This window comes from Trachymyrmex cornetzi, unplaced genomic scaffold (genome assembly GCF_001594075.2).
Source record: "Trachymyrmex cornetzi isolate Tcor2-1 unplaced genomic scaffold, Tcor1.1 scaffold302, whole genome shotgun sequence".
Classification (NCBI taxonomy): domain Eukaryota; kingdom Metazoa; phylum Arthropoda; class Insecta; order Hymenoptera; family Formicidae; genus Trachymyrmex; species Trachymyrmex cornetzi.
The window spans coordinates 951,896-961,927 of record NW_017297714.1 but is presented as its reverse complement, the minus strand read 5'-3'; the positions used below and the strand labels follow the sequence as shown (position 1 = coordinate 961,927).

The 10,032-nt window shown below is 36.3% G+C and overlaps 2 protein-coding genes across 3 annotated transcripts in view; one reads left to right on the top strand and one right to left on the bottom strand.

Annotated features, from left to right (window-relative positions):
• Window positions 1-584: 584 nt before the first annotated feature.
• Window positions 585-10,032, top strand: part of LOC108762498 (upstream stimulatory factor 2) — a 14,861-nt gene continuing 5,413 nt past the window's right edge. The window contains exons 1-5 of one of the 2 annotated variants that reach the window (XM_018509525.1): window positions 586-631; window positions 723-774; window positions 872-1,244; window positions 1,317-1,466; window positions 1,936-2,137. In XM_018509525.1, the coding sequence (XP_018365027.1) occupies window positions 740-774; window positions 872-1,244; window positions 1,317-1,466; window positions 1,936-2,137 (760 nt within the window). In that variant the 5' untranslated portion in view covers window positions 586-631; window positions 723-739. Of the gene's footprint in view, window positions 775-871; window positions 1,245-1,316; window positions 1,467-1,935; window positions 2,138-10,032 lie in introns of both variants that reach the window. The other variant, XM_018509524.1, reaches the window with a different exon arrangement.
• The window catches only part of RhoGEF3 (Rho guanine nucleotide exchange factor 3), a 179,008-nt gene continuing 174,907 nt past the window's right edge, over window positions 5,932-10,032 (bottom strand). Inside the window, exon 23 of the mRNA XM_018509523.1 lies at window positions 5,932-6,108. Within this exon, the coding sequence (XP_018365025.1) occupies window positions 5,963-6,108 (146 nt within the window). The 3' untranslated portion in view covers window positions 5,932-5,962. The remainder of the gene's footprint in view (window positions 6,109-10,032) is intronic.

The window sequence follows — 10,032 nt, the reverse complement described above, 5'->3', positions numbered from 1 at the left end:
AATTTATTACAAGTACATAAAAATTCCTAACCTGAGCCCTGAGGAGTCATGAACTTTACCGATAAATATTTTGGTTCGCGGAGAAGAGCAACGCTTTTTCTGCCAGATTTTTTCGTTTTATGAAAAATCGTCGATTGAGACGATTACACATGTTTACACGCTTCCCAGCGGCCATCTTCAAATGAGGCGATGTCGTGATTGGTTCTACAATAAGCCAGCATGAAATCAAGCAAGAAAAATAGCACCGGTTCTAACACGAAAATCCAGCGGATCAGCCAACAGCGGGGCCTGCAAGCCATACAATTTCCAGAATAGTAGCCAGTCAGATTGCCAGCACAGTAGCACGCAAGCAATCCAGCAGGAAAAAAAGCATCGTGTGCCGCTGGCTTTATTGTAGAAGGCCCATTGTTATTTTATTTTGAACATATTTGACAATTTTAGGGAGTAATCTAGGGTTTTTTGGACCTCACTTAGGGAGATTTAGGGAGATTTCGAGACTGTTTTCGGGAGGAAAATCGACGAAAGCACCTGGCAACACTGGTCTGATTGGACGAAATTCCATCCCCACCCTATTATGCGCAATGCTTCACCTTTAGAATTCCACCATGTGTAAATCATTACAAGAATACCGGTTTGTAATCTCACTTGTAACTTTTTCGTTATAATTACTACAAGTACTTCAACGCGTTATTATTTATATACCAAATTGATGATCATAAAAGTATTGCCCCGTATCAAAATGGAGACCAATCATTTTGATACTATCGATGAAAGGTATAAATATATTTTAGAAGTGTAGCTTTGCGTTTGTCATTTAATACTGTAAATGTATATTTCTTTTCTTGATAATAAAACAACACTTACATTGCAGTGCAAATGAGAATGTAATAGGAGCCGAGACTGTTGATGTAGTTTTGGAAGAAGCTGAAATAGTGGATTGTGATGCTGATGAACAACAGGATGATGATATTCAGTACCACCTGTATGCGATAAACAGACGTAACAATACAGTAGCATATAAAGTTATGCAGGTCAGCAATGATAGCAGAGAGGATAACGAAATTTCGATAGCTACTTCCGTGAATAATACTGTCCAAGTTTTGACTGCACCATTAAATGGACAATTATACGTACTCAGTAATAGTAATGACATTGTAACGACAGAATCCACTAAAGCAGTTGTACCTAGTGTAGCTAAACTGCATATAGAAGGATCACAGAATATTGTAACCAATGTAAAGAAGGTACATTATTTAATATTACTCATACATTTTACATTATCGTTATTTTTTGTTTAGAAAGATAATTATATTTAGAGGGATGAAAGACGGAGGGTAACACATAATGAAGTTGAAAGACGTAGAAGGGATAAAATTAGCAGTTGGATTTCTAAGTTGGCAAAACTCTTAGCAGATTGTGAGCAGTACATGGATGAAGAAGACACAAAACCGAATTTAGAAACACTAGTAAGACATTTGTAAATTCTTATTAAATAGGTTTGTTAGCCACAAATCAATATAAGAAGAACAATGATAAAAATTGCGAATAAATTATTTACTATTACTTAATTTATTATCTTTAATTTTTATTCGTTCTTGACTGTTGTCCTTATATGGTAAATTTTTAATCTTCAACTGTCATCGTGAGTCCATTGGAATCTTATCAAATTTTTCAATGTCTGTCAAAGTCTATTAACATGCTTTAAATGAGGATCAATGCTAATTTTTAGTTTTTATTAGTTTTGGTTAAAAAAATGGGGGGGGGGGGGGGAGATAAATGAGAGACTATAAATATCAAAAAGATATAATAAAAATGTTTATACGATTAATGGTTTCTTCACGATGTCGGTTAAGGGTTGTATCCTTGTTCGTCTTTTAATCATTTTTTACTTTGTTATAATTTACATTATTTGTTAATCATAATATTAATTTATAGAGCAAAGGAGGTATTCTAGCACGAGCTTATGAATACATTATGGAATTAAAAGATGCTCCAGACAAATTAACCGTTAGCTTGAATGAAAACATGCTGTTAATGGAAGAAATTGACCAACTGCAGCAAGTCTTAACTGCATTAAGAGACGAAAATTCACAATTGAAAAATCAAGTTTCAAAACATGAAGATATTACTATACTCGGTACTTAAATCTTTATAAGGAGTATACATCTTTATAAATGATTTCCTGTTCATACTTTGTGTTGCTGATATAAATGAATATCTTTATGAATATCTAAGATGGAATAAGAACACACACATGAACAAGTATAATAGTTATAAAATGTTTATTTACATATTTGTAACTCAGCATATGTATATACAGTGTGTCTCAAAATGATTCAAAATACTATAGCAAGAAAGTTTTGGAAAAGTTAAATAAACAGTTATTTATGAATTTTTATTTTAAGCGATATGTTGTGAGATACAAGAATTTAGATATGGCCAATTACAGATTATCTGTGTATTAATGAGCGCGCTAAAAGGAGTGTTCACTAATACTATTGTAAGTGTAATTCATGGATAGGTCATCTAAATGTAATTGGCCATGTTTAAATATATATTCTCACCATCTCAAAAAAATTACTGCTTACAATAAAAATTTATGAATAACTTTTTTACTTAATTTTTCGAGAACTTTCTTACTATATTTTGTATTGCGAAATTTTGAAACACCTGTGTGTAATATGTGTGTGTGCGTGTGTGTTTTTGTATTTGGAGAACAATGACAATCATTGTATAACATTCTATTGTACATATTGTAAACAATAATTAGCGAACAATTAATTTCGCAATGACGGGTTATCGTCAAGATGATTAAATTAAAGAAATATACAAATATACAAAATGATATCACCGTTTAATCAGTAATCAACTATATGAACGTCATATATATTGCTTAAATAGTAAGTTTCACTTAATTACTACAAAACGTGAAGTATTTCTTCTAACAAGAAAGTAGGTCTACAGTATTTACACTTACAAAATACGTCTATATATTTACAGAAAACAGCGATATCATACGTTATCTGTGCTTTTCCTCTTGCATTGTTAGTGTAACGAGCTCGCTATGGAAAAAAATAGAAAAAAAATTATCTGTTTACTTCATCTTCAGAGTGTACGCACACGGTTATCAATATCAAATCTCAGGAAAAATATAAACACGCTTTTAAACACGTTATATGTACGTAACTGTCTAAATTATAACAATAACGCTTAATTTAATACTTATTGCTTCGAAGCGTTTTTCCTTAAGTTTTGTGCAAATCCTGCTTGTATGACAATTTCTGAAAAAAGGGGGAGGGAGGATAGTATTCTCCGAGATATAAATTAATCGGTGTTAAGATTACGTTAGATATGTAATTCACCTGTCAATACATGAGAGCTCGTGAGTGCAAGATACGAAATGTTCACAGATTTCGATTACTTCTCCGTCGTGACAGTGCAAGTACAGTTTTGTGAATTGTTTGTGAAAAGTTGTGCTTACTTGTGCATTACACAATATCTTGTCCCGTAGACAACACGAGTGTCGTCAAAAGATGCCTGTAAAACTTATTGAGAAGGCGTTCCTCTGAAGGATGTCTCTTAGACCTGCGTGTTGCTCGGGATCTTTCCGCTACTTATTTTTAACAAATTACACCTCTTCCTTATACTTATGTTGGCCATTAAAGCATTTCATGTATTAGCGATACTTATTGAAAAAATCACATTTGAATTAATGAGTCATTTCTTCTATAAAAATAACTCTGAAATGAGAGTTGGATTCAGCAACAAATTGCGCCTCTTCTAAGTCTAAACATCAACAGGCTAATGATCTCTCTGTACAGTAGGAATCTTGATCCATTCTTTTATCATTATATTGTCCTCGTCATATATAGTAAATTACGCTGTCGGGAAATAAGTAAAAATATACTTTTCTGTGTTATACAAAACGTAAGTATCGCCTCGCCCATACTTGTGTTACATCCCTTTAGACACAAATATCAAAAAGACAGAATAATCGCGTTTATCCCTCGTATGTAAAGAGAAAATCGAAAACGCACCGATCTCTTTCTCTATTACAGACCGGATCAAACAATTCTAATGAACGAAGACGTATTTCTTTAAACTTATTGGCAGTGTTGGAAACTTTCAGAATCCGTGATTAAGTCGCTAAAACTGCAAGATCGAACATTTTGTCAAGGGACCGCATAGATAATATGCACAATTAACACAGAGGTTCTATTGGCTGACAGATATTTTTTCGTTGCTAGATTATGCATCTTTCATACAAGAGTAGAAAAAATTGAGAGAGATTTCCTCGATCACTCCTTTTTCCTCTTTCTTTCTTCTTTCTTCAATCTTTTTTTTCTTTTAAAAGCTTGGTGCTTTATATCGCAATTGAATAAGGAGGCGTGATATGCGAGTATTTACATATCTTGACTAATTACTTTTTTCATCTGTATGAATAATACTGCTATTATGTTGTTCCGCGAAAACATAAACTTTATTTTTCTTTCCTTTGCTTTTGCGTTTCATCTTCTCGTTTTTTCCTTATCTTTTTGCCATTCCCAATTTCGTACAAACTACTACAAATATTACCTACCATTATGACGCGAAATAACGAACATTAGTTAGGCAGTAAGAGTTACCTTGTATAGCTCGCTTGAGATTTTCTCTACAAAATACATCTATATTTTCGTTGAGAGAAAAGTGGTATGCGGAATCGCTGATCAGAATTTCCTCGCAAAATCAATTAATATGAATTTCGTGATCGAACTTGCTAACACTTGCGCAGAACGTGTTATTACAAACGATTCTCGTTGTACATAAAATTGGTCGAAAAAATTATTCTCAAAATAGTCAAATAATCTAAACGAAGGCGAAGCTTGTTTAATTCAATTCAAATATTTCCTGATCGATCCCGTCGCATTTCTCTCTCAAGATTACAACCTCAAGGTTTCCTCTTGAGGAAGCATCTCGGTCGTCAGTCTTTCGATTATCATAAAAAATACAGCCGTGTGACGTACCATGCCAGCTTTACCACCCAAAAAGCGATTGCGTGTGTAACAATACATCATATATTATGTATATCATGTTTTCATCGGCGTTTATCAAGAATTCGCGATGAAGAATGACTAGTACTTTCTCTTTAGTACTTCATAAGCCTGCTATTGACTTTATGTTATAATTACTATCTACTTCTCTAAATGTCTCTACTTTTCTAATCTACCCTCATGTCCGCTACTATTAATATAGTTTTTAACGTCAAATATCTACAAGATCGAATACATCTTTCTCAGCTCGTAACAAATATTTTTCTTCTCCGAAACGTTCTTTCTTTAGACAGTGTTAATCTCAGACTGAGCACCGCCGTATACGTAACGTCGAAGATGATCGAACATTGCTTTAAGACCCAAGAATTAGGGGAGCACCGATTCGAAGACTCACAAAATCCTGATTAGGCATAATGAGCGACTTTTGCCCGCAAATATCTAAATTGAACGATGACATTTAATAGAGACAAACGTCTGTTTCCGTGAGAGAGGCAGTAAATGAAAAAATCATTGGAAGTTTCTTCTATTTTCCTCTCCACGATGATCAAGATCAGTTGATAGCGATTATTTTCCCTGCTTTAGAAGAAGATTCGAGGTATACTTCGTAGGACAAAATCCACTTATGAATTAACATTTAACACCTCCGTGCCGTACATATGACGAGGCGCTGTTCATCCTCGGTCCTAGCGGTCAGTGGTTCGTTCATCGATCCACGAAGAATAATTTCCACGGTTTGACCGGTTGCAAAGTGAACAGTATTACTCTGATTGGAATATCAGTTAACAAAGATATTCTCGAGTGTCTGCTCGCAAAGGTTCCTAAATTTCGAAGCAACCGATATCGAGATGTCTCGCGCCAGGATTTTGATAGGACGATGCAGCGTCATTAACTGCAGCTTACAGGTCAATATACGGTACGAAGGTAGGCCTGTCTCAGGATGGTTGAAGCCGCGCGCTTTTCTTACTGCTACCAAACATAAACCATGTCCCGACCTTCCGTCCCAACGAATTAGTGGTACCTTGACCACCGACCATTGTCGTGGGCATCTCATACGCCGACTCCCTCTTATACGTTTTATCTGCAACATCGTTAAATTAATATAAGATAAAATAAATCGATATCGAATAAATCAAACTAAATCGGTAAAAATGAATTGGATACAAATAAATACAAAATAAAACGCGAGATATTACAATAAAAAATATTCCAAAGAAAAGATAAAAATAAAATCCTGACTGAAGTAATATTTTTCGCAATAAGTTCTTTACAGAATTAATTTAGGGGGGATTATTTCATATATAGGACTGTCCGAATGTTTCGGCGCCTTATATTTATATTAGATGCGGTCCATTTGACGTTACAAATTCCTCGAAACTTTTGATTGACCAATCAGAAGAAAGAATTTTATTAATTGACCAACCAAAAAATGCTACGAAGCATTCGTAGCATCAAGTGGACCGTAGCCATTGGCTGCGTTCAGCAGAGAAAGCAGTTTTGCAACTGTTGTAAAATTCTTCAATATGATTGGTCTTGCTCTTAGTTCCTCATTGGATCTAAATGTATAAACCAATCATATTCAAGAATTTTACAACAGTTGCAGAGCTGCTTTTTCTGTTAAACGTAGCCATTACTAGCGTCTCGGAGCGATTGCGTTTCAACGCACAGTGATTACAAGTAAAGCCCATTCTACGCAGGACGCAGATCGCAAGTGAAACGTATTTCAGAGCCTATTCTACATAAGACGCAAAACACGGGCCGTGTCCAACTGTGTGCCACCTCGCAGACAGTGTTGTTAGGCCCTGCGCACAATAGAAGGAATTAGGAATTAGGAATAAAGAATAAACGATTTCAACCTATCAAAAACCGTGTATTCCGATGTATCCGATTTCTGATAGGTTAAAATCATTTAATCTTTATTTCTAATTCCTTATTTCTTCTATTGTGCGCAGGGTCTTAGGTATGCCGCCTTTTTGGCGTATGCGCACTGCAGTACTAGTGAGTTCTAGAGAAATCCAGTAATGTAAAGGATGAAAAGCGCGGGGCCGCGGGCTAGACTGTTCGTGGTTACGCGCGAGAATTGAAGAAAAGGCATATACATTATATATAATTTATTTCGCGAAAACAAAGAATCGAGAAGCACTAGACAAGTAAAATGTAATATGTAGAAGATAAGTATAGATTTGGCGAGATTTGGCAATATATGTAAGTTAAGTAATCTACACTGTGAATCACATATTGCCAAATCCCACCAAATCTATACTTATCTTTTACATATTATGGCCGCGGTCCGATTCACGCTCACAGTTCTATCAGTGCTTACGACATTAATGGTCGGTCCGAAACTAATAGCATGCTAAAGTTTTTCTATTTTGGACCGGTCGTAAGCACAATTTATAAGTTAGAAAACGTAACCTAATGAAAGGCAAATGGAAAGCGTATGTATATATGGTTCGCATAATAGAAGAAATAATATCAAGAATATTAGTAAATATTAAATACTAGAAGAAGAAATTAGGAATAGAGATTAAACGTAACGCACAATAAATACAATTAATAAAATATGGTTCACAAAATATGTATAATATGTCTCATATCCTATTTGTATCTATTAAGAATTTACACATTCATTTCCTTTAATTTTTTTATTTCTAATATTTAATATTTATTCCTATATTTGGGAAGTTCTTAATCTTTTCTATTATATGCAGGACTTATATTATAACCTAAAAAGATAGATATCTCACCCGACGACCCTAACGCAGCCGTCTTGTCGTGTTCAGCTTGCCCTTTCTTTCTGAAATGTTCGAAACCGTTATTTTTCCCGCATTTCTGACGTCACGTAATCATGACGCTCACGGTGCCTCACCTTTCATCTAGGGGCACTCTAAGCACCGTGAGTGCTATGTAACTATTAGCGTTTTCGATTGGGGTGCACTGGCTGCACTCAGTGCCAAGAGCGTGTTCGATTGGCAGTGCCAATGCGCACTTGGCTAGTGTCACGTGTTCATTTGATCGCACGACACTCGCGTAGTGCGCACTCAGTGCGCACTAAGTGGCACGAGATATTTTGACGGTGCCAGTTCAGTGCACGTTTTATCATAGTTAAGGATATACATAGGGACAAGCAAATCTGCGCAGTTGAATTGAAAACGGGGTCTTGTCCCTACTCTTAATATCTTTTACTGTGGTTTTGTAACATTTTGTTGAACATTGCTTCAAGGTGAACAAAAATGAGTTTCAGCTTTAGCACTGAAAATCTTGGCGTATTCTTTTGAACTTGCACTATTCAGTGCAACCCATGGAACTCGTCCAGTGTTGGTGTGAACTGAGTGCGCACTAACTTTTGCCCAATCGAAAACGCTATATGACGTCACTGTGTTCACACTGGCGCTGCAGGCATGAAATGGACCAACCATAAGCAACCGTGAGCGCACTAATCACGCTATAAGCGTGAATCGGACCGCGGCCTATCTTACTTCGCGAAATAAATTAAATATAATGTATATGCCTTTTCTCCGATTCTCGCGCGTAACCACGAACAGTTTAGCCCGCGGCCCCGGCCCCCGCGATTTTCATCCTTTACATTACTGGATTTCTCTAGAAGTCACTAGTACTGTAGTGCGCATGCGCTAAAAAGGCGGCATACCTAACAACAGCCCCCGCAGGACGCAGAAAGTTGGGTCAACTTCAACTTATGCGTCCTGCATCTTGCGTCCTATATATTGCGGTCTGCGACCTATTACAATCTGAAATACGTTTCCCTTGCGACTTGCAACCTGCGTTCTGCGTCTTATGTAGAATGGGCTTAAAGGTCATTCTACATAAGACGCAGAACACGGGTCGCAGGTCGCAAAACTAGAAACTAACCTAACGTATTTTAATTATGATATGATTGTAGGACGCAGAACGCAGGACGCAGAAAGTTGGGTCAACTTCAACTTTCGCGTCCTGCGTTTTGCGTCCTACGTATTGCGGTCTGCGACCTATTACAATCTGAAATACGATTTACTTGCGACCTGCGACTGCGTCTTATGTAGAACGGCCTTAATAGGTTGCAATACGTAGAACGCAGGACGCAGGACGCAGGACGCAGGACGCGAAAATTGAAGTTCACCCAACTTTCTGCGTCCTGCGTTCTGCGTCCTATAATCATATTATAATTAAAATACTTAGGTTAGTTTCTAGTTTTGCGACCTGCAACCCGTGTTCTGCGTCTTATGTAGAATGGGCTTAAAGCCCGTATCAGACTACCGACTCTGCGAGCCGACCCGACTGCTAACTCTGACTATCGACTAATAATGGACCAATCGCATTGGATCAGTCTCATTGTGATTGGTCCATTATTGGTTGGCAGTCAGAGTTGGTGTCGGGTCGGCTTGCAGAGTCGGTAGTCTGATACGGGCTTAACACTACCCAAGCAGTGTTGGTAACCTAGAAGCAGTGGCCGATCATACCAGGGCCGTAAATTATCGTACCTAACCCGGAATTATCGTACATACATACATTGAGCGCGCGAACAAAATTTAAATACGAAATATGTAAAATTTTAATCCGTAATTAAGACGGTCAGAAATAACAATTTCATTTATTACTTAACGTAGAAGTTATTTAGGCTGAAATCAGCTTCCGAAATAGATCAGAAATTTCTCGATCAATTCTCAACCGATTTCGCTGAAATTACCCATTTAGCACTTTAGAATCTCCTTAATACACGATCATTGAAACAATAACCGATATTTTTTATTGGTTTCAAGAGCTTAAACATTCTATAGAATAAATTGTGTTTCTATAATATCCAGGTTAAAAATACAAGTTGGAAAGTGATTATTTTAGTACATTTAAAACAATTTTAAAAGAAAGAAACGGTATAAATGTGGCTTTTCACATATGTTGACAGTAGACAGTAAGTTCACTTGTATTGTCAATATCACAATTTTTTATGTATGTAGTACATATGTATATTTTTTCGTATTTATCGTAGTAGCATCAACTATAGTCATTT